General features: G+C 41.8%; 2 protein-coding genes across 3 annotated transcripts in view; one reads left to right on the top strand and one right to left on the bottom strand.

The window, feature by feature from the left end:
* The window catches only part of MAD2L1BP (MAD2L1 binding protein), a 34,668-nt gene that overhangs the window by 4,294 nt on the left and 3,210 nt on the right, over positions 1 to 27,164 (top strand). Inside the window, exon 3 of one of the 2 annotated variants that reach the window (XM_072992096.2) lies at positions 5,915 to 6,791. The exons of the other annotated variant lie outside the window; for it this stretch is intronic. Within the exon in view, the coding sequence (XP_072848197.2) occupies positions 5,915 to 6,457 (543 nt within the window). The 3' untranslated portion in view covers positions 6,458 to 6,791. Of the gene's footprint in view, positions 1 to 5,914; positions 6,792 to 27,164 lie in introns of those variants that run through there. 2 annotated transcript variants of the gene reach the window in all.
* On the bottom strand, positions 8,922 to 26,678 carry LOC140704803 (epoxide hydrolase 1-like). Its single transcript, XM_078383056.1, has 9 exons — positions 26,498 to 26,678; positions 22,452 to 22,662; positions 20,504 to 20,684; positions 19,910 to 20,131; positions 19,678 to 19,807; positions 13,501 to 13,715; positions 11,279 to 11,387; positions 10,845 to 10,970; positions 8,922 to 9,347 (listed from the first exon to the last, which is right to left on the bottom strand). The coding sequence occupies exons 1-9, from the start codon at positions 26,524 to 26,526 to the stop codon at positions 9,146 to 9,148; spliced, it is 1,425 nt and encodes a 474-aa protein (XP_078239182.1). The 5' UTR covers positions 26,527 to 26,678; the 3' UTR covers positions 8,922 to 9,145.

Genomic DNA, 27,164 nt, shown 5'->3' with positions numbered 1-27,164 from the left:
GAAAAGCTGAAACAGAAGGAAACTGGACAGACCTTGAAAACTATGTAAGAGAGCTTATCATGGAACATCCGGATGCTCTGGTCCTGACTGGTGGGGATCTAAACGCCCGTATGGGACCAGATGATGACTATCTGGGAACCAAATTTAAGATGATAGCCAACATAAGAAATGATAATGTGGGGACCCTGAATCAGGAGAGGGCATCTAAGGACCAACATGCAAATTATGCCGGGGCCTGTCTGTACAAATTTGCCTACAGACTGGGCCTCTCAGTTTTAAATGGCACAATCACAGGTGATACTCCAGGAAAATATACATTTATGGCAGCAACTAAAGCTAGTACAATTGACTACATCCTGGTGTGCAGGGGGCTCCTTTCCATGGTCAAAACTCTCCAAGTACTTCCTTACATGGAGGGGGATCATTTCCCCCTACATCTAAGTTTCCACCTAAACGTCAGAAATTTAGACACAGAACCAAGATATTATACTGAAATTACAGCACTAGAAAGAGTGGGTTGCCGAGTAAGATGGTCACCTAAACTGGCACAAAATTTAAAACAACTTTTAACTTCGAAAAATCTGATTGATGCCCTTAATCCAGTAGAAAGCCAGACAGTCCACTGGAATCCCATAGATAAATATGAAATTCTCCTACAACAATTACAGCCACATCTCGTCCATTCATATAGCAGAAACCTTCAGAATTCATTTAACCGATCCAAACCTTGGTTCAACCAAAGCTGTAAGGCAGCAAAACAATTAGTTAATCAGACATATCAGGAATACCTGAGAGCAGAAGACCATGTCAAAAAAGAGGCCCTCCTAAAACTACTGGTACATAAGAAAGAATACAAACAGCAGATACATCACAGTAAAAGAGAACACACGAGAGAACTATGGAGGAAGGTGATTGAAGCAGCAAAAGCCAAAAATCCATCCCTTTTCTGGAAACTAATCTCAGGCAGACTATCAGAGCCCAAACACCCATTATCCTCTTGTATTCCACCAGATAAATGGGTATCCCACTTTACAAGTATGTATGAGGATGTCATTGTACCCCCTTCTCCAGTAATGCTTGGAAGCACTCCCAAATGGCCCCCGGTGACCCCAGGTGAAATAATAGCTCATATAGATCAGTTAAAAAATGGAAAAGCCCCAGGCCTTGATGGCATCCCACCAGAACTCCTAAAAGAAAACAAGACATGGTGGGGCTCCTTTCTAGCACCTCTCTTCACCCATATTAATGACACAGGCCAAATCCCAATATCATGGAAAACGGCCACAGTGGTCCCATTTTATAAGAAAGGGAAAAGGGAAGATCCAGCCAACTACAGGCCAATAAGTTTGCTGAATATTATAAGCAAACTATATGCAAGGCACCTCCTAGACAAACTCCTGGAGTGGCTTGAAGTAGAAAATATCATTGGGGCAGAACAAGCAGGCTTTCAGCCAGGGAGATCCACAATAGAACAATGCCTAATTATACAGCATCTTATAGAGAAATACTCAGCCAAAGGAGTAACATCACTCTATGCCGCCTTTGTGGACTTTAAATCAGCATTCGATTCTATATCGAGAACACACCTCTGGGACAATCTATCAAACTCATCTATAGACAAAAGACTTCTATATCTAATCAGGGCCCTACATGAAGAAACATACCTGAGAGTCAGGTGCAGCAGACAGGGACACCTCACGGAATCTGTGCAAACGCACAGAGGTGTTAGGCAAGGCTGCCTACTGGCACCAGCATTATTCATATTTTACATAAACGACTTATCAAGCTGGCTTAACACCGCCGATCTCCATTCACCTAAACTTACAGATAGAACAGTGCCAGCCTTACTCTATGCTGATGATACAGTAATTCTATCCAGAACCCCCATAGGGCTGAGGAGGGCACTTAAGAAGCTTGCCTCATACTGTGAATATAAATCATTAACGATTAACTATCAGAAGACCAAGATAGTCGCCTTTGGACAGAGACCCAAGAGTAGGTCATGGCAAATAAATGGACACAGTATCGAGCAGGTGAACAGCTTCAAATATCTGGGGGTAGTATTACAGGCCTCAGGATCTAGGCTTCAGCATAGTAAATTTGTGGCTGATCAGGGAGAAAGATCGGCAAATAGTATAGTAAAATTCCATCTCTCCCAAGGAGGGTCCTTCATACCAGCAGCCCTCAAATTGTATAGAGCAAAGGCATTAGCCCAGCTGCTGTACGGCTCATTCATGGGGCCACCCAGTTCTCACTTCGCACCACAAGAAATAGTCCAATCCAAATTCTTAAGAACTATACTCCAGGTCCCAAGATGCGTGTCAAATGCAAGGATAAGGCTAGAAACAGGATGCCTTAAAGTAGAAGCCTGGATTAGAATTCAATCTATATATATGTGGCTAAAGGGACAGTCAAATCCAAAAGGCCTATTTTCCTTATTATTTAAAGATAACTATCAATCTAAGTGGGTTAAATCGATCCAGGGCTACTTGGGGAAAATTGGCCTCTCACCTCAGGCGCTTATATCCTCTGGAATAGAGCAGGCAAAACAAATAGTTAAACAAAGAATAGAGGACAATGAATACCAAACAGACCTTTCTAGCATCCAAAATATGGCAGCAAGGACTTACATCAAAAATTGTATGGTACCGGCCAAATACTTAACATCTTTGGAAATTAAAGGAATTAGAAGAGCCTTTACTCTGGCAAGGTGTTTGGCCCTCCCCTCTGCTGTACTAGAAGGGAAGTATAAAAATACCCCTTTTGCTGAAAGGTTATGCTCCTGCCACCTGAGGGAGATCGAGACCATACAGCACATGTTCTTCACCTGCCCATTGTATGATGCAGTGCGAAAAGAGACTATAACCCCCTTAATAGATAGATTGCCAGGACGTTCGGAGGGAAATAGGCTAGAGTTCCTTCTCTCAGATGTTGATGTCCAGATCACCTGTCGGGTTGCGAGGTTCTGTGTAGCAATTCTTCGATTGCGGAAGTTAAATATCAATTAGATTGCCGTTCCCAGTTGTATGTATGCCAACATGTTCTAATGGAATATTGAAAGTTAGAAATTTTAAGGTTTTATAAGGTTTTATACTTATGTGACTGGTCTAAGGACTGTAAATAAACTATTGAATTGAGTCCTGGACCCTTTGTGCATGGCAGGAGAGGAAGCTGAACACCTTCCATATGCTTTGTCTCCAACACATTTTTGGTATCACCTGGCAGGATAAAGTTCCAAATAGAGTAGTCCTAGAATGAACTGGAATGGTTAGCACCTCTACATTACTGAAACAGCAGTGTCTATGTTGGCTCGGGCATGTCGTGAGAATAGCTGACGGTCGGATTCTAAAAGATATACTATTGTGAAGGAGTAGGACCCAGTGTGCCGTCCCCAGAAGAAGAGAGCCCGAAAGACGCGAGTGGCTGTACTGAAGGGATTCTGGTAGAAATAGAGTGTGAGGAGGAGCTGCAAAGGAGACCTACCGAAGTGTGCTTGGTGGATGAGGGCGGAGCCGAGATGGACTTGATCATGTGGGAGGAGGTGAAAGGAGAGGGAGAAATTGCGCGGGAGTTCAGTTGGCTGGGGGAAGGTGAGCTGGGCAGATGTATGAACAGAGGGGTGCAGACAGATTGGCTGAAAGACGCAAGGAGCCAGGCGGACGGGACTCCAGGGTTTCCAAATCTACTGAAAGAAGGAGGATTGCTGCCAGAGCCTCCTTTGACTAGCGGTCGCGGTAGGACATATGAACCTTTGGAATGGAGGGTCTCGGTCTTCCCGGTGGGCTACCATGGTGGGGGACGGAGAGTTATCCGCCCGGGCCCCGAGTTCCAGCAGAAGCCCCCGGAGGGGGATTGGGCCCGCCACCCCTGTTGTGGGACCATATGCGCCGTCCGGAGTGCGCCTTTAAGACCTTTGACGGACCGCGAGCGGTTTGGCCCGGCCCCTTGGTAGACGAAGAGACAGGTCCACCAGTTGTTAGACCTAAGAAGTATGCTCTGTTAACAGATGAAGTATTGAAGGATCCGTTTGATCCAGTGGAGTTAAGTGTACACGCGAATAAAGTTGTTGTTTCTCAAGAATCGGATTCGCCTCCACGCCTTTTTCCCGCCTTTACAACACAACCCCCCCCCCGGCTAAAGACGAAGGGCATGTCGTGAGAATAGCTGACGGTCGGATTCTAAAAGATATACTATATAGAGAATTAGTGCAGGGAAATTGCCCCAGAGGGAGACCATAGCTGTGATACAAGGATATCTGCAAGCGGGATCTGAAGGCCTTAGGAATGGACCTCAACATATGGGAAACCTTTTCATCTGAGCGTTCCGCCTGGAGGCAGGCGGTGCAGCATGGCCTCTCCCAATTTGAAGAGACCCTTGTCCAGCAGGCCGAGGCAAAGAGGCAGTCCCAAAATCGGCAAAATCAAGGAGCCGGATAGAGGACAGATTGTGTTTGTTCTCAATGTGGAAGGGATTGTCACTCTTGAATTGACCTTCGTAGCCACACCAGATGTTCCAAGACCTCTATTCAGAGCACACTACCATAATATCTCAAGACTGAAGGATTCCTACACTAGTGGAATCTTAGGGTTAGGATGATTCACACTGCAAAAATGGTTCTCTGTGATGCACTCTTAAATAACCTCAAGGAAATATTTGCATAGAGAGCCAGCATGTGAACTGTAATGTCAGAGTTAAGATGCAGTTTGTCCTTCCTGCTTCTGCAGTTGTTTACAGCATGATTTTCAGGCAATCTCTGAATGGAGACTAACATAATATGATTGAATTAGCCAGAATTATGCATTTAAAGGTATGGAAAGGTTGGAAGTTAATCAGAGTGTTTTGGCCTCTCAGTTGAATAGTTTTACTAACCAGATTCTGGAGGAAACAGACTGCATTAAGTGGTGTAGTCTCTGCGTCCTTACTCAGATGCTACAGTGTGAGGATCTGTTTTGGGCACAAGTCAAAGTGCTGGTCTTAACCTAAAGCCTCAGATGGATTGGATCCAAGCTATCTCAAGGATCACATCTCCGTTTATGAGCCTGCCTGGATGTTAAGCCCATCAGAGGCCTTTATCTTGGGTCCCACCATCTTCACAAGTGCGTTTGGTGGAGACACAGGAGGTGGCTTTCTCTGTTGCTGCTCCCAGATTCAGGAACTCCCTCCTACTGAAAGCCAGGATGCCAAAAGCTTTTTTCAATGGATTGTTGTGCCTTGTTGTTTGAATGTGTTTGATGCTGATTTTGCGTACTGTTTTACTATGGTACTTGTTTCTTTCTTTTGTTTGTTTTTAGCATTTAAATAATGTACTTTACTATGTAAGGTGGTTTAGTTCCATTTTAAGGAGAAAGGCAGGGTAAAAATGTTTTAAACAAATATAGTCTACCTTGTTGAGGTTGTTGATATTTCTTCCAGCAATCTTAATTCCGGTTTGGGATTCCTCCGGTCCAGCCTTTCACATGATGTATTTTGCATATAAGTTAAATAACCAGGAAGACAATATACAGCCTTGTTGTTCTCCTTCCCCAGTTTTGAACCAATCAGTTGTTCCATATCCAGTTCTAACTGTTGCTTCCTGTCCCACATATAGGTTTATCAGGAGATAGATAAGGTGGTCAGGCACTCCCATTTCTTTAAGAACTTGCCATAGTTTGCTGTGGTCTACACAGTCAAAGGCTTTTGCGTAGTCAATGAAGCAGAAGTAGATGTTTTTCTGGAAGTGATATTATATACATACTCAGAGTGATCTTAGTATGTATACACCCAGATATCATTGCAATACAGTATATTGTTTTTTCTGGGTGATGATAAGTCTTGTCTCTTGTATGTGTAGCCCTTGAGGTCGTATATTTTAAGGTTAAATGTTGCCATGTTTTACCCTCTTCAGAAGATGCATTTATTTCAATTAATTTTGCAGGATGAAGATGTGGCAAGAAAAGCCTGCTCAAAAGATCAAGACAGCAATAACAAAAAGTGCCAGCAAGTGTTGCATGATCTCGAAGGAGTGTTCCAGCACTTGGAAAACATGTTCAGTTTGACATTGGTCCCACGGGTTCTTATTCTAATTGGGGGTACTTCAGTTAGCCCGAAAGAGTTCTATGAGATCAATCTGCAAGGTGTATCTGTGAGTAACGCCGAGGACAGCTTACAGACAGCGGCTTGTGTTCGCAAGCTTTTCCATTCTCTCTTCCTGGCAGATGTGTTCAGTGAGCTTCAGTCTGGTCCAGCCATGGGTATCGTCGTTATGGTTCAAGGGCACCGCAACTGCGGTATTGACTGGTTCAGACCCAAACTAAACTATAAAGTACCAACGCGAGGGAGGAAGCTGACCATTAACTTATCATGCAGTCACAGTGACAGTACAGCCATTTCTGCCTACCAGGAGGTGAACTCTGCTTGGAATGATTACATATGGTTTCAGGCTCCAGTAACAGTCAAAGGCTTCCGTTACTTTTCTTGACAAACTATTAAGGAAGTGTTCTTAATGCCCTATCCTATTTTTGATTTATCATCTTCTTTGGTCTAGCTCTACCAAAAAGTCCCCATTTTGTTTTATTCAGAGCCATTTAAAAACTGCTTTCAGCTCTGATATGTTTTCTAAAATCTCTCCCTTCAAATAATGGTTTTCATAAGAACCAACAATGCTTACAGGAGTTTCCTTTAAGAAATTATTAATAGTGCCAAATGCTGCTTTACAATGAATTAACCTATCCTGTGATCTAAAGTTTACCATGAAACTATACTTGAAATAAGTTGACTAGGTGTTTTCAATAAAATATTACATTTCCAATGAACTATGCAAATGCTGACATGTTCAGTAATTGTCAAAAACATTATGAAAACCATATTATGTTGTGATATTCCTATGAAGTGACTGATGATAATCTAAGGATCTGTTGTAAGGGTTGTAGCTGTTATTTAATTCAGAACAGCCCAGTTCCCTTTGATATCTGGAAGGGTAACTGCTTCTAAAAATATTCCCCATAGCACTACTGTCATGGTGATGCTTTCTAAGTGGTTTCTTGTGGACAATTATGGAATGATGGATGATGGAATTGAGACCATCACTAGACATGGTCACTTCGTATTTGTTTCCCTGGGGAAAATCTCACCCCCTGAACCAGCTAGGCCACTTACTGGATTCTGCATGGTGCTTGGCTCCGTCATTGCATCAATCCTGGAAAGAGCCCAGACGGCCCTTCCCCACCTCCCCGCGCAGCTGCCCACTGCAGTACAGAGGTGGGATGGGGAATCTCATTCAGCCATTGAGTGGTTGGCTGCGCGGGGAGGTGGGGATGGCCTGGCCAAGCTTTTTCCACGATTGGTGCAACAACAATGAGCCAAGCACCTCACAGAGCTCAGTAAGTGGCCCAGCCGGTTCTGGGGTCGGGATTCATATTCTAGGGGTTCATATTCCCCAGGAAAACAAATACAAAGTGTCCATGTCTAAATTGACAAGCGAATACATTACTGAATTGTTTACTTTGCCTTTCTAACAATGGGACTGACTTAAGCACAGAAAATGTGAAGACTTAATAAAATTAAGAAGAGAAAAAAACTCTTATTTGGGGAACTTGGAATAAAACACACTTCCAACCCTTTCACTTGAGTACTCAGATCAGGTTGTCTTGCATGTTGTAGTGAAAACGAAGAGTGAACATCCTGAGAAGTTCTACATAAATTGGTCTTGTGTACAGTCTTTTCCTGTAATCTCAGTTAAGATTGTCAAACTCCAAATGTTGTCTAATTTTCAGCCAAAAACTAAGTCACGGGTAGTGATGAAAGGAAGAGAGATTGCAAAATAACTTAGCTATAGCACATTTTGGCAATGACCCACTTTGAGCTGTGAAAGAGGCCACTCATGGTCAAGCATTGATAAAAACTAACCTCCAGCTCCACACAGTAGGTATCATTTACCTGATTTGAATAAATCTACTATTATGGGGCTGCATGGACAGGTTAGTTTACCAGACTACTCTTTCACGATAAGTTGTTTAAAACCGGAGAAAGAATAAAGATAGGTAAAAAAAACCCGGATGAATAAAGTACGGTATATGATCCTTCTCTTGTTGAGGAAAGTTTTGCATAGTTTCAATCACTAATTGAGAATCTGAAAGATTTCACCAAAGTTTGTCATATGCCAGTTTACAAACAGTTGTTAGGCATGTAGTATTTGAACATCTCTTGAGACACTTTTGTTCAAAATGCTCTTTGAAACTGTTCTGTAACAGAACAGGCAGTAAAATTAAGAACAGATTATTATGGTATTTTGTATTGTACTGTATTGTAAATGGTTGGGAGATGCTAAACAAAATGAATGAAGCTCAGAAGATATTACATCAACTACTTGAATACAGGTTACAGTTTAATGGCATGATGACTTAATGGCCCAGATCATGTTGTTGAGTACTGTATTGTAAACCACACCAAAGTAGGCTTTAGTGAGTCACCTCTAAATCCATTGATTCATATGGGTCTACTCTAACTGCAACTTAGTGTGCTAAAGTAAGCTGCTGTCAGAGTAGGTCCATTTAAATTAATGGAGCCTAGAGGAGCTCACTCAATAAATCCTCATTGATTCAATGGGCCTAATTTGATTTACAGCACTGAAAAATTGAATATTTTGGCCAGTGCATCCAAGCAGTTGTTTTTTTGAGAGAAGTGAAGAGATTGGCTGTCAAAACAGCAAACGTGTTATAGAAGGATAGCTATAAAGAGGAACTTAACACTTGCCAGTGCTCCACATTCAGATAACTTGTAAAATCCTTCTAGACAGAGCAAATTATTGTCATTTCTCTGTATATTTTATAGCTTTGTATAAAATATTACTATATGAATATGAAGGTGCTTGTTCAATAAAATGTAAAAGTAACCCATCCTGTGACAGAATTGTAAAATATAGCAAATCAGAACAAGAAATACTGTTTCTCTTCAAGAGTCACTTTAATGTGAATAGTGTTCTTTCTTTAGTAAATAATTTCTTTATATATCTATAACAGCCAACCTCTTACAGTAGGAGTAATTACCTGTCAAAAGATTAAAATAATAATGATGTAATAGTATTTTTCTTTAAGTATCATAAGTTTTCCAAAAGCTTCCTGTGCTCGTTTCACAGCGCAATCTGCAATGCTTGTGCTGTGATGTTAATTTACAGGTGTTCTACTTTCCGCACAAACTGCTTGATGTCCTGTGCCAAGAGTTCTGGCTCTTCAAAGGCAGCAAAGTGTCCACCTCGTGGCATGTAGGAGTAGGTGACAATGTTCTTAAGCTTCTTCTTTGCCCAGGAACGTGGGCAGTGAGTAATTTCATTCGGAAAGGCAGCAATGCCAGTAGGAACATAAACTCCAACCCTGTGGTAAAAGAAATCATACTTCATCAAGAGCGTAATAGGCCACAGAGGAATAGATGCACATTTTGACAAATTAGAATCCTCCACAAAGTCTAGCCCTATTAGAACGTGTTGCTTTCTGAGTATTCTGTTCCTTCTAGCTACACAGACTTTAAACTTAGCCCAACTGTACCTTGTTTACTTAGTGATACAGGTGGAAATATGTAATGTCATGCTCACATTATAGGGGCAATCAAATGGGCTGAAATATTTGTTCTTTTCAAGGACACAGGTAGACTGCGAACTCAAACCCTTTTTCAGGTGCTATCTATCAATTTTGTCCTGCTGCCCTTTTCTTCCCAGAGTTGTTGTTCGTACACATGGAGAGCCACAAGTCTGAAAAGAGTTAACCTCCATTACCTGCAGTGGTTGAGCTGAGATGGAAATTTGTTCCTGACTCCAGTGGAGAGCCCACACAAATAGCTAAAGGGTTCCTTAAATCTCTCCATGTGTAGGAAGGTGATGACACCAGAAAAAGAGAGGGCAGGACTGAGGTGCTCCCTTCTGCATGCTATTTGAAATAGATAATAGGGCTCAAGAGTTGGGTATAAAAAATTAATCCCTTCTTAACAGCATTGATGACCTTGATAATAGTTTTGGTACCTTTTCAGAAAACTAGGATTGCAGCTACCACTTAATTTGTATTTTCATTATAAAGAATATAAAGATGTCACAATAAGGGTTTTGCTTTTAGGGATAAACAGAACGTTTTATAAACCTAGTGAAATTATAGTTACAGTATTGCTTTGGGAAGAAGAAATGTCAGGTTGCTTTCTAAAACATTTTTTAAGCTATGGAATGTGAAATATTCCAATACATTAGAATGGAGTTGACTTTCTGCTTGTGCTATGGTGACAGAACCATATGCAGAAGGAGGCCATAGGGAAGACATTGTTAGTCTTCTCTTGGGGTAGGACAACCACTGCAAGACAACAAATGCTGGGAGATAGTGGCAGCCTCTCCTGCGTTTTCCAGTTACGTTCCTCTCGAGAGCAGAGCAGTATCTGCCACATGATAGGTTCTACACGCACTAAAATAGCCTGCTGCCTCAGGTGGTGGTGGTAGGGGCCAAATCAGTCAGTTTCTGAAGGAACAATGGGTAATCTCTCCCTTTCCCCCCTCCCTCATCACTACAAAAACATGCAGATCACCCTATCTCCTGAAAAAAAGACAAAAGCCGTTCCCACAGCTATAAATACTATCCAAACACCAGCAGAGCATGGACAGAGTTCCTACTCCAGTCCTCTGAAGATGCGGGGCACAGAGACTGGCAAAATGTCAGGAAGAACAACCTTCACAACACGGCCAGACAGCCCTGAAAAACCCACAGCAACCAATGGGTGCCTTTCATCCTTGGTATCTGGCAGACCCAAAGACTTGGGCTGACCCAGACATAAAAGGTAATATGCCAAATACCTTTGTGTAGGACAGTTTAGAAAAGTTTCTAATACCCCCTTACCGAGCAGCAGGAGTTGTGTTTGGATTTGTGGAAAAGTTCTCCTTGTAAAAGCGCATTGATGATACAATGGAAGAAGTCACCCAGTAAATCATCACATTGGTCAAAAGTTCATCCAGAGTGTATTTCCTGATTGGAAAATTATAAGAACAACCTTACTTGTAGAGCTTTAGTAATTGGCCAGAACATGGCCTAATTCTAGAAGATAATTGAGTTCATGCCCACCTTGTTTTTATAGAGAGGTCTGCTGGTGTATACTGAGTAGTGTCGCAACAGCAGAAGATTGAAAAGCTAAATTATAACCCAACTTCCTTGTCATTTGAAATGAGAACTTGCCAGAGTGGAAATTCTGCCCCCCCATTAGTTTTAACCCAATAGTTGTTTTTTTCTGCCATTTTTCCTATTCTTCTGATACCAACTGAGGTACGTATTCTTACCTTTCCAGACCCCCATCATTCAAGTTCCGAAATGAGTTATCCGTCCAGGTGGAGAATTTCTCCAAAATGTATGCAGCCAGCCCCACTGGGCAGTTGTTTAATCCACATCCTAGGTTAGGAAAATAGCACATTAACACATTCTAAGATGTATCACTTTTTTACTCTTACCTTGTACTGTTTGTTTCCCATTTTAATAACTACAGTGGGGTCTTGACTTGAGAACTTAATCCGTATTGGAAGGCGGTTCTCAAGTCAAAAAGTCTGTAAGTCAAGTCCCCATTGACCTACAGTACTTTGAAAACCGAACTAATCCCGTAAAAGGCCGTTTTTGTTCCATTTTGGTTTTTTTTCTGGTCTGTAAGTCAAATCTCAGTCTGCAAGTCAAACCTTAATTTTGCGGCCAGAGAAGTCTGTAACTCAAAAAGTCTGTAAGTCAAGCCGTCTGTAAGTCAAGGGTCCACTGTATTTATTCAGCCTGAGGAGATCTTTTCTGAGCTTCTTGCAATGCTGTGTTAAATGTCCCAAATAATTTGGTATCATCGGCAAACCTAGTCATAAGACTGTCCAACCCTTATTCTAGATCATCTATGAACAAGTTAAAAATACTGGTCCAAATACAGATCCTTGAGATACCCCAAAACAAGCTTTTTAAAAACATTAAATATATGTGCTGCAGGCATAATTTCAGAACACATATTGTTTCATCTGCATTAGAGATGGAGGTATTCGTAATTTATACAAATATGAATACCCCTGTGCAGCTGAACGTGACGAGGGTCCGGCTCCATGGGGGCCAGACCATCCACTCACCCGCCTGCCTCTGGCACTGACTTCGCTCTCTCTTCTAATCACTCTGGAGCTCCCAGTCAGCTATCCACTAATCAGACTGGCAGGGAGACTCGTCTTCCCTCCTCCTGACAGGAGTGGCTAGTTGATTGGAGCCCTGAAGCGATTGGAAGGGAGACTGGAGCTGGCAGTGCCAGTGGCAGATAGGTGTATGGATGGTCCAGCCCCAGGGGGCAGTGCCTTCGTTATGTCCCCCTGTGTGGGGGTATTTGTATATGAATACCCCATCTCTAATGTCTGAATGTGAATTAGAGAAAGGAATTGCCTCTTTTTGGGTGCATTTGCCATCTCCAGATTTGTAAATGTTTGTTAAAATCTTCCAAATTAATATTTTACTTGTTGAATTTTAAATGTATGTATATATGTATATCAATATACTAATCAATGAAAGTGTTCAACTCTTTATATTTTAAGTTTCTAATACAGTAGTGCCTTGCATAGCGAGGTTAATCTGTTCCGGATTAACCTTCGCTATAGCGAAACATCGCTAAACGGAAATAAAAAAGCCATAGAAACGCATTGAACTTTGTTCAATGTGTTCCTATGGCTTTAAAACTCACCATTAAGCGATCTTCCTCGGTAAGCGAGGGCAGGGCGCGAAAATGTGGCGCGGACCTTCCGGCGGCCATTTTGGAACAGCCGATCAGCTGTTCTCCCCCGCTTCGTTATGCGATATTCGCTAAGCGAATTGCTTAGCGAATATCGCAAAGCGAAAAAACGCCATAGGGGCCATCGCTGAGCGAATGCTCCAGCGATGGCCCAGAGCCCCTCATTAAGCGATTTAATCGCTCAACGGAGCACTCATTAAGCAAGGCACCACTGTATTAATGATATATATACATTGATGTTTCAGTTTTCTAAATGCCCAGTATTGACATGCAATTTAGATGGAATAACTTGATGTGGAAACTCAAGATTGATTCACAAAGTTCACTAAAATCATTGTTAAAACTTACCTTTTGCTGTAAGCTGCCTAGAGTGGTCTTAACCGACCAGATTGGTGGGGTATATATAAATAAATAAATAAATAAATAAATAAATAAATAAATAAATAAATAAATAAATAAATAAATAAATAAATAAATAAGTAAATAAATAAGTAAATAAGTAAACAAACAAACAAACAAATAAACAAATAAATAAATAAATAAATAAATAAATAAATAAATAAATAAATAAATAAATAAATAAATAAATGCGTGTCTGGCAAATATCTTGTGTATTAAAGTCTAATCAGTCACTTTCTCCTTCTGTGCTGCAAGCTAAGTGCATCCTATTTGTCATCACTTTTACCATTGTCAAAAATATCCTTGACTTTTAAAGGTGGGGACAGCACTACTGTCCCTGAATTGCCATAAGGGATTAAGTTCACAAACCTGCTGTGTCTGGTTTGGTTGCCTGGATGTGCAAATAGCCACTCTCACGCAAGAGATTATACACATTCTTCTGGAAGTATGGGAATATACGGCGTGCATCTTCTCTAGTGAGGCCCACGAGCCATGGGACATAATTCCCCAGTAGTACAGAAACCAAGGAGCTCATATCCATTTTGGTTCTGAAAACCAGGTTCAAGTGAAGCCCTTTTACAGATCTAGAATGAAGCAACAGAAGGCATGCAGAGTAATCCTAAATAAGTTTATTCAAAAGTCCCACTTAGTTCCATAGGATTTACTGTTAAATGTACTGTACCTAAAATAGGAACCTTGGTGTGAGCAAATATAGATGTAACAATAAAGAGAAGAAATCCAGGAAAACAGGGGTAGATATGGGGGCTCAACTTGGAGATGGACACTGGATCTAGACCCTTTCACAAACCGAAACGTCAGTTGTGCCCCATGGGCAGCACTCTTAAAAGTCCCAACAATGTTAGCCACAGCATCAGAGATTTATATGTAGTTTATCCTCTAATGTGATTTATGCCACCTTCTGCCTGTAGTTCCCCTTTACACTTTATATAGGACAAATACAACAAAGAAGAGCCTAAAAACACTATTAGTAACTGGGTAAGAAGGCAAAAGAACTAGGAGCTCAAGTGGTATTTTCATCTGTACATCCAACAGAGGGTCAACAATGACGGAATGGAGGATTGCAGAGGTAAACCACTGGCTCAAGGGCTGGTGCCATCAAGAAAACTTTGGATTTCTGGACCATGGGATGCACTCCCTACATGAAGGACTCCTGGCAAGAGATGGGCTGCACCTCACAAGGACTAGGAAGAATGTGTTTGGGAGACATCTTGCTCAACTCATCTGAAGGGCTTTAAACTAAATCTGCAGGGGGAAGGAGGGCAATCCCTAGGACCAAACACTAATGTTCAAACTATGGGGAACAAACAGGGAGAACGAAGTCTTAGTACGTGAGGGCAGGTATGACATTGTTGCCATTACCGAAACTGGGTGGGATGAAACCCATGACTGGAATCTGCTGCTAGAAGGATATGCTTTGTTCAAAAGAAACAGACTCAACAAAAGCGGAGGAGGAGCTGCACTGTATGTAAAGAATTACTACTCCTGTACTATAATACAGCAAACCAAGGATGAAAGCTTTCCTGAAGCTCTTCGGGTGAACATTAGGGGGGAAATGAATGACATAGCTGTAGGTGTGTACTACAGGCCACCTAACCAAGCAGAGGGATTAGATGAACATTTTGCAAATCAATTAGCGGAGATGTGTAGGAAACACACTACTGTAGTAATGGGGGACTTTAATTACCTGGATATCAACTGGGAAATCAACTCTGCAGCAAGTGGGAGATCCAACAGGTTCCTGACATGCCTGGCTGACAACGTGATCATCCAAAAGGTGGAGGAGGGAACTAGAGGGTCAGCCATACTGGACTTAATACTTACTAATAGGGTGGAAATAGTTGAGGGAGTGGAAATTGTAGGAACTTTAGGAGAAAGTGACCATGTAATGTTAGAATTCACCATCATGCAGGCAGGGGTAACTGTACCAAGTCAGACTAATGTTCTAGATTTTGAGAGAGCTGACTTCAACAAACTAAGAGATGTTATAGGAAGGATTCCATGGATGGAAATCCTAAAGGGGAAAACAGTTCAGGATGCTTGGGAAACCCTGAAAGGCAAGATAATAAAGGCCCAAACCAAAACAATACCACAGAGAAAGAAAAACAAGAGACTCTGACAAGATGCACACAGAGCTCTCTGACAAGCTAAGAGACAAAAAGGGGCTCATGACTAGAACAGAATATCAGCAAATATCTCGAATCTGCAAAGATGGAGTCAGGAAGGCTAAGGCTCAGAATGAACTAAGACTTACAACAAATGACAAAAATAACAAAAAAAGTTTCTTTTGATACATAAGGAGCAAGAGGAAAGTCAAGGAAATGGTTGGTCCACTAAAGAAGATGACAAGAAGGTGATAGGCAACAGAGAGAAAGTGGAACTGCTTAATTCTTTTTTTAAATCTGTATTTACTCAAAAAAAAAAAAAAGGTCCACCCTGTCAAAAGCAGCACTGTGGGAGACAGGAGAGGGCAGCAGGTCAAAATAGGTAAGGAAGTGGTAAAAGAACACCTAGCTTCTTTGAATGAGTTCAAGTCTCCTGCACCAGATGGTTTATATCCCAAGGTACTAAAAAAACTGGCAGATGTGATCTCAGAACCACTGAATGATTTCTTTGAGAGGTCATGGAGCACGGTCAAGCTGCCAGAAGACTGGAAAAGAGCTGATGTGGTTCCAGTCTTCAAAAGGAGGGGGAGGAGTGGATCCAGGAAACTACAGAGCAATCAGCTTGACATCAATACCTGGGAAAATTCTTGAAAAAAATAATCAAGCAGCTGATTTGTGATTACCTATAAAATAACATGATTACTAAAAGCCAGCATGGGTTTGTGAAGAACAGGTCATGCCAAACAAATCTTATTGCCTTCTTTGATTAAGTGACTAAATTAGTGGACCAAGGAAACACAGTGGATATATACTAGACTTAGACTTCAGTAAGGCATTTGATAAGGTAGACCACACCCTACTTCTGCATAAGATAGAACAAAGTGTGGTAGACAGCACAACTACCAGATGGATTTGCAGCTGGCTGACCAACCGCACTCAACGTGTGGTCCTCAATGGAACCACATCTACATGGAGGGAAGTGTGCAGTGGGGTCCCTCAAGGTTCTGTCTTGGACCCAGTGCTCTTCAACATCTTCATCAATGACCTGGATGAGGGGATTGAAGGAGCATCCATCAAATTTGCTGATGTCACAAAGCTGGGGGGAATTGCTCATACTAGATTCAACATTCAGAAAGATCTCAGACTTGAACATTGGGTCCTATTGGATAAAATGCAGTTCAGTGGCGGGAAAAGTAAGGTCCTGAACTTAAGCAGGAGAAATCAGATGTACAGTGGTGCCTCGCTTAACGAGCGCACCGTTTAACGACGAATCAGCATAGCAATCTATTTTTTTAGATCGCTAATGCGATCGCATTGCGATCTTCTGAATAGGAAAACATCGCGTTGTGATGATCGGTAAGTGTTTCACTTACCGATTTTCGCATTGCAATGTTTTTTGCAAACAGCTGATCGGTGGTTCCAAAATGGCCACCGGGTGCCCAAAATGGCCGCTGCAAGTGTTTTCAAGCCCTGCCCTCACTTACTGAGGGTGCGAAAATGGCGGCACTATGGAGGATCTTCGCTGAAAGGTGAGTTTGGGCCCCATAGGAACTCATTAAATGAAGTTTAATGCGTTCCTATGGTTTTTCCTTTCCGTTTAGCGACGTTTACAAATAGCGACGATTAATCCAGAACAGATTAATGTCGCTATGTGGGGCACCACTGTACAGGTACAGAATAAGTGGTATTTATTTATTTTATTATATTATATTATATTTATACCCTGCTCATCTAGACAAATAGTCTACTCTGGGCAGCATTACAAAATTTAAAAATAATAGAACCAATGAACATACAAAAATCCAAGATGAAAAAATGTAAATACAGCGGTGCCCTGCATAGCGACGTTAATCTGTTCTGGATTAATCGTTGCTATGCAAAAACATCGCTAAACGGATCAAAAAACCCCATAGGAACGCATTAAACTTAGTTTAAGGCGTTCCTATGGGGCCCAAACTCACCGTTCAGCGAAGTTCCTCCATAGCACCGCCATTATCACGCCCTCGGTAAGTGAGGGCAGGGCGTGAAAGCACTTGCGGTGGCCATTTTGGGCACCCGGCGACCATGTTGGAACCGCCGATCAGCTGCTGTAAAAACATGGCAATGCGAAGATCGGTAAGCGAAACGCTTACCGATCATCGCAATGCGAGTTTTTGCCTATCTAAATATCGCAATGCGATCGCTTTTGTGATCGCAAAAGCGACATCGCTATGCGGATTCGTCATTAAACGGTGCGCTCGTTAAGCAAGGCACCACTGTATTAAAATACAGCAGGAGAGAAAGCCTGCCTAAATAGTCATGTCTTAAGTTTACTTCTAAAGACACCCAGAGAGGGAGGCAGGTGGATCTCTACAGGCAAATTGTTCCAGAGGCGTACTTGGCTCGACAGTAGTACCTGTGAAAGGGATTTAAGTGTCCTGGTGGACCATCGCCTAAGGATGAGCCAGCAGTGCGCTGCAGCTGCCAAGAAAGCCTACATAGTCCTAGACTGCATAAACAGTGGGATAGCATCAAGATCACGGGAAATGATAGTACCACTCTATGCCACACTGGTTAGGTCGCACTTCAAGTGCTGTGTACAGTTCTGATCATCACAATGCAAAAAAGAGACTGAGGCCCTGGAAGAGGTGCAGAGAAGAGCAACAAAGATGATAAGGGGACTGGAGGCTAAATCCTATAATGAACGACTAAAAGAACTAGGTATGTTTAGCTTAATGGAGAGAAAACTTAGGGGGAGACATGATAGCAGTCTTCCAATATCTGAAGGGTTGCCACAGGGAAGAGGGCATTGATTTATTCTCCATTGTGCCTGAGAGTAGGACAAGAACTAATGGGTGGAAACTTGTCAGAGGGAGATCCAGCCTGGAAATTAGGAGGAATTTCCGGACAGTGAGAAGCATTAAGGAGGGGAACAGCTTGCCTCCTGATGTTGTGGGTGCACCATCACTGGCAGTTTTAAAGAAAAGATTGGACAGCCACCTGTCCAGGATGATATGAGGTCTGGGATGGTATGAGATCTCTTGCCTTGGGCAGGGGGTTGGACTAGAAGACCAAAGTCGCTTCCAGCCCTTCGACAATTCTATGAAATAGCACAATCTCTGTGCAAAAGAATGAATAGACATAGAGAAACCCATCCGAGAAAACTGCAACCTCCCAAACTCTCTGGTATGGATTTGAAAATTGCTACTGTATAAAAAAGGAATCACAGAGGGAGAGTTAACAGGCAGAACGTGGAAGTTGGCTACATAAACAAGTTCCAATGTATGTCTAAGGGCCTCAATAGAGGTCAAGTTTTCTTAGTACACTACATATATCGATCACTCAACTTTCTGTAATATGGTTGTAAAATAATTGTGTTCTTTGACATGCTCTTTGTCCAAGAAACAACTCTTAGCATTTCTGTTTCTATTCCTGTGTTAATGGAGCATTTGCACTTAGTTAGCTCTATCCCCACTTGGTCAGGATTCTCACTACCACAGGGTCTTTATCAATAGAGAAGACATATATATGCACTCTCATGTGTCTGAAGAAGTGAATTTTAGTTCACAAAAGTTCACATAGAAATCTTTTTTCTCTTTTTTCTTTTATTTCCCCCCCCCTCAAGTTTGCAAACATTCAGCAGCCATATTAGCAGAATGATCTCTAACATCTCTTCCTTTTCTGAATCCAGTTTCTTGCCCCAAATATGGTAAAAGCCTTTGCTGTAAAACATTGAGCATCACTTGGCTTGCATATATAACGAATGTGATGCTGTTATAGTTAATGTACTCTTTGGTGTATCTTTCTTTTGGATTAGAATATATATTGAATGAGGGCCATTATTTGGTTTTCATATTTGTGGCAAATTCTTTTCAGGATTTTGACAGGTTCTTTGTATTTGAACTAGTTAATCTTGGTATTCTACCTGTTCTAGTGATTGCTTTGAGGGCAGCTTTCACTTCACTTCCTAAAATTGCTGGTTCTCCATGCAAAGATTTTTTTTTTTGAAGAAGTGTGTCATCCTTGCATTTATTCTGTACAGCTCTTCTCTATGTTGTCTAGATATTCTTTTTATTATATTGTGATCAGGTAAGATAGCCTCTTGTCAGTCATTGAGCACCTTTATTCCAGATTTAACTCCCCTTTTACTTCTTGGATCTTAAAGGAGAGAGCTTCTATTTTTCTTCTGTTATTATTCGCTTCCTGTTGTTGCGGTTATTATTATAATAGAAAATAGTAATGAGCTTAATCTTGTGTACCAGAAATCTGCTTGCAGTTAGAAAACTCAGAAAGCAGTAATCCATTTACACTGTATGAAGGAAGATGGTCTATTTGTTATGAATTCAGCTTTATAATATGGATTTGCTTAGATATTAAATTCCTGTTGAATAACAGTGAATATGTAACTGTACCACAGAGAAAGAGAAAGATTTCATTGACTTACTTTGGCAGCATCTGGGCCATGTTTGTAGTTATTTCCGAACCCCAATCTCCACCTTGTACGTAATATTCCTGGAATCCTAGTCTATGCATCAGCTTGTGAAAAATTCGAGCAGCCGCTGTTGTGTTGAAACCTGTAAAATAGAAAAAAATGTGCCATCAAAGTGTATTTGTTACAAATTTCAGTTAAAAGTAATGGCTCCGAAAAGTATCTTGATGGTTCACCCTCTGCTTACCCTGCTGGTGTGGGGCCTCAGAAAAGCCATAGCCTGGAATAGACGGACAGATGATCTCAAACACGATATTTTCACCATGACGATCAGGATTGGTAAGCAGTGGGATGATTTTATAGAATTCATAAAAAGAACCAGGCCAACCATGCACCATCAACAAAGGTCTGGCAGTCTGATCTTTTGGGATGTGAGAGGGTTTCACGTGGATAAAATGAATTTCAATTCCTGTTGAAAATTGAATAGGCAAGTTAAAGTAGTATCTGTAGAGGATTCAGCTCATTGTGGTAAACAGGACTGATCAGAAGGAAGGAATGCTCAATTTTTGGACTAGATTACAGTGATTCCCATATGACAACAGTTCCCAGAAATCCTGGCCAGCACAACTAGTGTGGAAAGCTTCTGGTAGTTTTAGTCCAAGAATGTCTGGGGACCTAAGATTGGAAACCCCTGGATTAAAATTTAAAACTCTTCCATGGCCACTAGCTATGCTCATTGGGGATTCTGGGAGTTGAAGACCCAAAAAAGTAACTTTCCCAAATTTCAGATTAGCCTGAGTACATGAGAGTTTTATGTGGGGTTGTAGGGGGAAGAATTCACCTTCAATGGTGGTTTTGTAATGTGGATACTGGTTGAGGATTTTAACTTGCTTCTCCCAGTCAAACTCATTCCTCCAATATGAGATCACCCTCTTCAGATAGTTGGAATTGAAACCATAGTGGAAGGCAGCCCCTTCCACTGGTGGTGTGTACCGGGCCTGATCGAGACGCTGGTACAAATCCTACAGAGAAAGAGAGACAAAGCAAGAAGGGGAGACAATGTCTGCCATGCTCATGGATGGGAATGTAGCTGATACAGGATTGCTGGCTGAGGCCAGTTATAGGGAACATATAACTCCTGTCCTCCAAGGGCTTTGCTGGCTATCGCTCTGTTGCTGGCCATGATTCAAATCGCTGATGTGCTTGTTTTTACCATTATAGATTGAGTCATTAGTACTATTTTTAATCAGGTGATTTTAAAGAGCTTTAATTTAATTTGCATGTTAATGATATACTTGAATTTAATTCTATTCTAATATTTGTGATTTTATTGTATTTGGATCTTCTGTTGTTTTAACCTTTTCTGTAACCTGCCTTGGGTCCTGGTTCTAGGAGAAAGTCATCAAAGAAGTGAAATAAATCAGTTGCTCTATCTAGCTTATCAAGAAGACACAGATTGCACAGCCTAACTTATAGGCAAGTTTTTGAAAGCCTGCTATATTTCCCACAAAGCAGATTAGTGCTTAGGCTACAGCAATCAGCTGTACTTATTCAGCCTTTGTTACCAGTGTAAGAGACAAGCATACTGGTAGACATCATAGTCTGTGTTGACCAGCAGAACAGTTTGAGCAATCCTGTACAGTGGTGCCTTGACTTACAAACGTCCCGATTTACGACCATTTTGAGTTACAACCAGCTCCGGAAGCAAAATTTTGCTTTGACTTGTGACCGGAGCTTCGAGTTATGACAGAAAAAATGGTGGGGAAAAAGGCGAGGAATTCAAAAGTACTAACTATTGGTCAGTGAAGAGGCTGCTTCTCTGTAGCTCGTTCACCCCAAAGGTTAGATCGAGTTTGTGCGTTGGAGGCTTCGGACTGCCTGGTGGTGCTTTCTGCTTCTGAATAAGTACATTTGCAGGGTTTCGCAGGGTGGGTTTGGGCTGGGGGGTTATGTTTCTGTGCTGTTATGTTTTTTGGTGGGTTTGGTGTGCATGTGTTTTTTCAGCCACAGTGCCTTCCGATGGGGCTTGCAGTGGGTTTTGTCTTTAGTTTTTGTAATTTTTTTCCTGCTGGAGAATATTAATCACATTTCAATGCATTCCTATGGAAAATGGTGCATCAACTTACAACCATTTCCGGTTACACCCATCATTCTGGAACAGATTAAGGTCATAAGTCGAGGCACCATTGTATTAACTACTATAGTGCTGAACTTGGAAGCTAAGAAGCAACCTTTTTGATCAACTGCAATGTTGGTTATTAAAACAGTGAATAACCAACATCGGAGTTATCTCAGAATGCTGAGATATATTCCACAGCTCCTTAATAAACTGTGAACAGTTCAACAAGAAGATGTGTGAGTTTGGAAGGTCTGAGAAATAAGAGAAGCTTATTTCTCTTTGCAATGGACTTGCTGTACAGCCTACGTTGCTAAGTCTGAGCCCTTTTTTTATTCCTACAAGAAACTTCCTACATGTGGACTTTACTAGATGAGACCCTGATTCCATATCTGGGATCAATTCACTTGGAAGAGCAAAACAGTGCCACAACACTAGATAGTTTCGATTCACTTTAGTTCAGTTTGCCTGTTTCTGCTTTATAATTGGTCAGATACAATGTAATACTGTAGCACTGAAAGATTTATTAGTCTGGCGGGATACCTTTGTAATAAATGGAAACAGACATGTCCCTTAATATGCCATCTGACCCTGCCATGTCAAAGAAATCAATTGTAAATAGAAAGTGTAAAAAAAAGAGAGAGATAAACAATAATGCTAGTAATCGAGGTACCTGGATTTCCTTCTCAGATGTTTTCACTTGGAAGGGTCGAATTCCTTCATCTTCCTTTTCGTTCGATGGCTTTTTGCCTGGACCCCACCATCCATCTCCCATTTCCAAGGTCTTCATCCTGCGCCTGGACAGAAGCCAGTAAACCAGGAGGCATCCCCCTCCAATAGCACACGAAACTGCAATCACATTTTTCTGGTGTGAATCATAAGACCTAGGAAAGCATGAAGGAAAACAGTGGCCTTTATTTGAAAGGGGATAGTTGGGGTGGAAAATAGTAACATGATCAGAGCCAGAAGACCATTGATGTTCACAGCCGCACAAAGGCAAACAGGCAAGTGGTTGTCACTTTTTGCTAGGTCCTTCATAACAACTGATTAAGAAAGCTAGGTAAAAAGGTAAAGGTAAAGCCTTGACATTTAGTCCAAATGCTTACTGCCTAACTATATTCATTCTGCAAGAATGTTCAGTCATACCTTACACTTCTGAAAGAAAAGGTATTTACCGTATTTTTCCATGTATAAGATGCCCCCTTGTATAAGACACCCTCTCCTTTTCTAACCCCAAATTAAAAAATCTTAACTTAGCTTTGAATATTCAGCCTTTGGGCTCAGAACGCTTGGACATTATGAGTTCCTGTTGCATTTGAGTCTACAGGCTACACTTCAAACGAGGTGTGTTCCCTTTGGTTTGTTCAGCATCAGCTGACATCAGTTCCACAAGGCTCATGACCGGAGGACGCTAAGTCTCCGGACTGTAGGAATCTAAGCCTTGTGATAGAAGGAAGTCTGTTTACAAAGGCAAGGTATGGGCAGTTTTGTTCTCTCCTCAGCTTACCTCCGTGTATAAGATGCCCCTTAATTTTTAGTGTAATGATTTTAGGAAAAAGTAGCATCTTATACATAAAAAAACCAATGGTAACATATTTGAGATTAACACGGCCAATCCTAAATATGTTTTCTCAACTAATTTGGCAGTGTAAGCTTTCAAGAAAACACTGTGTTGCTAATGGTAATGTTTGTATCTGTCAGAGGGCCACTGTGAGGCTGTGTCTTCCAGGATGACTACCCCATCAAGAGGATGATGACCAGCCTGGCCCATATAGTAGCCAGTGAAGGAGCAGTGTGACAAGTGGCTACGGTAGCCGGGGGGGGGGGGCTGAGTGGTAAAGGCGGGAAAAAAATGAGGAGGCGAATCTTCTTCAAAATTAACAAGTTTATTTGAACGAGTATTTACCTCAACTGGATCAAACGGATCCCTTAAAACATTATCGGATAACAAATGGTATCTCTTAGGGGGCCGCGTTTCCCCATTCCCATTGAAGTCTACCAAGGGGCCGGGCCAAAACATTCCCGGTCCGTCATCGGCCATAGCGGGGTGCTCCTTACTGCGCACACAGTCCCGCAACAAGGGTGGCGGGCCCAGTCTCCCTCCAGAGGCTTCTGCTGGAACTCGGGCCCTGGTCTGATCACCTTCCGGCCACCAAGGAAATTCCGGGGGTACACCGACACAATCCATTTTAACGGATCATACACGCGGCCGCTACAACTTGGAGGCAAAGGTTCAGGCAGTAAACCCCTTCCCTGCCCTAAGTTAGGAAAATCCCGCGCAAGGCCCGGTGTGCCTTCGGTCTCGAGCATAGGCTCAGTCTGAACCCCTTGGTTTACATATCGTCCAAGTGCTCCTTCCCCCAGCCAACTGAAAACCGGCGCGTTTCCCTCCTCCTTTATGTCCTCCCACATGATCAGCTCAAACTCCACCCCTTCTTCATCAGCCAGACAGACTTCAGTAGGCTTCCTCTTCATTCCCTCATCCTGCTCTATTTCAACCAAGACGCCCTCCACGCAGCCACTCTCCTTTGTCTGTCCTTTTTCTTCAGAGGACGGCACACTCAGACTCACTCCTTCACAAGCAGCTATAGGCAGCTTGCTTTGCCCTTTCTGGCCAGAAAGAACACCTATCAGAACAATAGGGATTAATGTTTTTCTCCTCTCTTTCCCAATCTTTTTGCCCTTTGGTATCATATGTATTAACCCAATTGAAAGGGCTTATTATTAATCTTTGTGAATTACTTAATGAGCCTTGTGGTGCAGTGATTAAACTACAGTACTGAAGCCAGGACTATTCTCATGACCTCAAGGTGGACTCAATCTTCCAAGGTTGGTAAAATGAGTGCTCAGCTTGTAAGCGAGACCAATATGTAGCTGGCATAATTCAACCGTAACTCACCCAGAGAGAGCTTTTTAAGCAATATGGGGCAGTATATAAGCAGCACACTTTGCTTTGCTTTACTGTTGGAGCCTGTTCAGTTGAAGAGCATGGTGAAAATGCCTCCACCACCATAATGCCAAAGGATTTTGTTTGGATTGCATTCAGTAGTTTACTGAGTCTGAAATCTGAGCCTTTAATAATGAATACTTCTATGCCCAACCTTTTCCTGAAAATATGGGATGGGCTGAAGGGTTCATTTGATCTATATGATAACTCAGAGGTAAGGTGCGATTTTATTTTCTGACCTTTGCCTCTTTCTTGCTCTGTAAATTATGTGGAAATTGACTTGATCTACCAGTTTTCATTGCATATATCCTTTTCATAAGCAGTTAGCTGAAGTCCTGCCCTTTGCCCTAGGCATGGTTCCAAAGAAAACATAGCTAGTAGGGCAGAAGTGATTCCATTCCCTATCCAAATATGGTAATTTTATTTCTTGACCAATCATGGCAAAAGAATATTATGAACTAAACAAAGATTTGTACCATATTTTCAGACCAATAAAAACACTTCACACAATTCAGTTTTTTTATGAGCCTTCAAAGTATCTTGTGAAATAATGATCATTATTACCTGCTGTCAAGCCAATTCCAATTTAAGTCATCTCCCCCCCTCTGTTCCCCCCTGCCCCCCCCCCCCCCGTATGCCATGTATAGAGTATTGAGAAGTGGTTTACTCTTCTTCTGGAGGCACTCTGGAACTGCAGCTTAGCCAAGTCTACACAGGCTGGCTCTTCTTGCAGGAAGCACAGTGGGGAATAAAATGTCTAACCATAGGCATTACTGCCAGATAGCCAATTCACTGAGGCATCTTGTAAGCTAGACATGTTTTTATCATCCCTATAGTGCATACTGTATGGGGTCTGCAGTGGGCCAGAATGACTTCTCTAAGGCTACTTAATGAGTTCACAACAGAGAGAACCAGATTTCTATTAAATTACTAGTTTAAGAACAATTGAGGTAGTGAATTTTGCATGGTGGGGCTGCAATTTACTAAGGAACAGCTGGATTTCAGAGAACGGAAAATCTAAACTCAGAAATGTTACATTTTTGGCTACAACTGCAGTGGCTGTGCTGGCCAAAGGATTAACAGAACTCAAAGGATAATTTTTCCATGCTCTAATCTAATCTTTCTCCCAGTCACTCAGTTCTTTAAATGCTGGATGGTTTGTGCAACAGGGAATCAAATCCTTGTGCAATGCCTTTAAATCTTTAAAGGATTTACCTGCTCAGTAGCCTAAGTGTGCAAAGACATGGTGTCGAAACAGCTTTATCAATGCTAATATCCCTCAGACAGGATCAACCACCTCTGCGCTTCACCTGCAAATACAGTCCTACAGTTCTTCCAGTCAGTCCTTGGTCAGATAATCAAAATAATTTGACACCTTACTTTCCTCTCAACAGAGAGAAACAACCTGTTTATATACTTTATCAAGATGTTTAAAAAGAATAAAGCCAAGAGGTTCCTCACTAGTTTTCTCTGCACGTTTATTTAGAGGAAATGAATTCTAATCCACATAACTGGGATTACATGACTGGGCTAGGATTTTTAGCTACTTCAGGTTCATTGCCCTGTAATAAAAGAATATGACTTCATGCATACATTGCTATTCAAAATTCACTGGATAGTTTGCCTTGGATTTTAAAGCATTCTAATGGCGGTTAACCCAGACTTTGTTCACTGCCATAAACTTTTTTTCTGAGCTTATTCCAGCCTAGCTGCAACTCACACCATCCTCAACAGCTCCCCCAGAAACCCGCCTCCCATGTCTTTACACTTACCGGACACTCTGCAGGACCTGCTGCCACATGTGTGCAAGAGGGGCCTGGAAACAGAAAATGCAGCTTGACACAGTAAATGCTAACGCTGGACGAAAGCACTTCCAGGTGCCGCTGGACGAAAGCACTTCCAGGTGCCACCAGCTTCCACAGTTTTTCCTCCCACTGCTGTAACAATGGACAGAAGATAGTTGACTAGTGCCACCTACTGTATAAAAATTTATTTATCACTTGATCGTATAACTTGATCGTATTATATTGTATGAAATCCTGTTGCTTAGTATAGTAAACCGCAACCTAAAGCGGGGCCATTTGAATCAAATGACTCACCAAACCCCACTTTTTCTGTCAGCCTACTCTAATTGTGACGTCCTGTGCTAAGCAACAGGATTTCAACCATTGTGTGATTATTCACCCATTTCTTGAACGAAAACACAGGAGTTCCTTATATGCCTGGGATGGGTGCCACCTAGTTCACTCAAGCTCTTCTTCATACATGATCATTTCAAACTGCTACAATAAAAGGCTGCTTTCCTTGACCCACACAGCCTTGTTACTTTAAGAACAGTGCCACGGTGACTTCTGGAATCAGATGATAGCCCAGAGGTCATTTGGTTTCTGTGCATCGAATTTGTCTAGTGCTATAGTTCTCTGCGGGGTGATAGAGTTT

The sequence above is a fragment of the Pogona vitticeps genome, chromosome 1 (assembly GCF_051106095.1).
Source record: "Pogona vitticeps strain Pit_001003342236 chromosome 1, PviZW2.1, whole genome shotgun sequence".
Classification (NCBI taxonomy): domain Eukaryota; kingdom Metazoa; phylum Chordata; class Lepidosauria; order Squamata; family Agamidae; genus Pogona; species Pogona vitticeps.
This window is presented reverse-complemented; position numbering and strand designations above follow the sequence as displayed.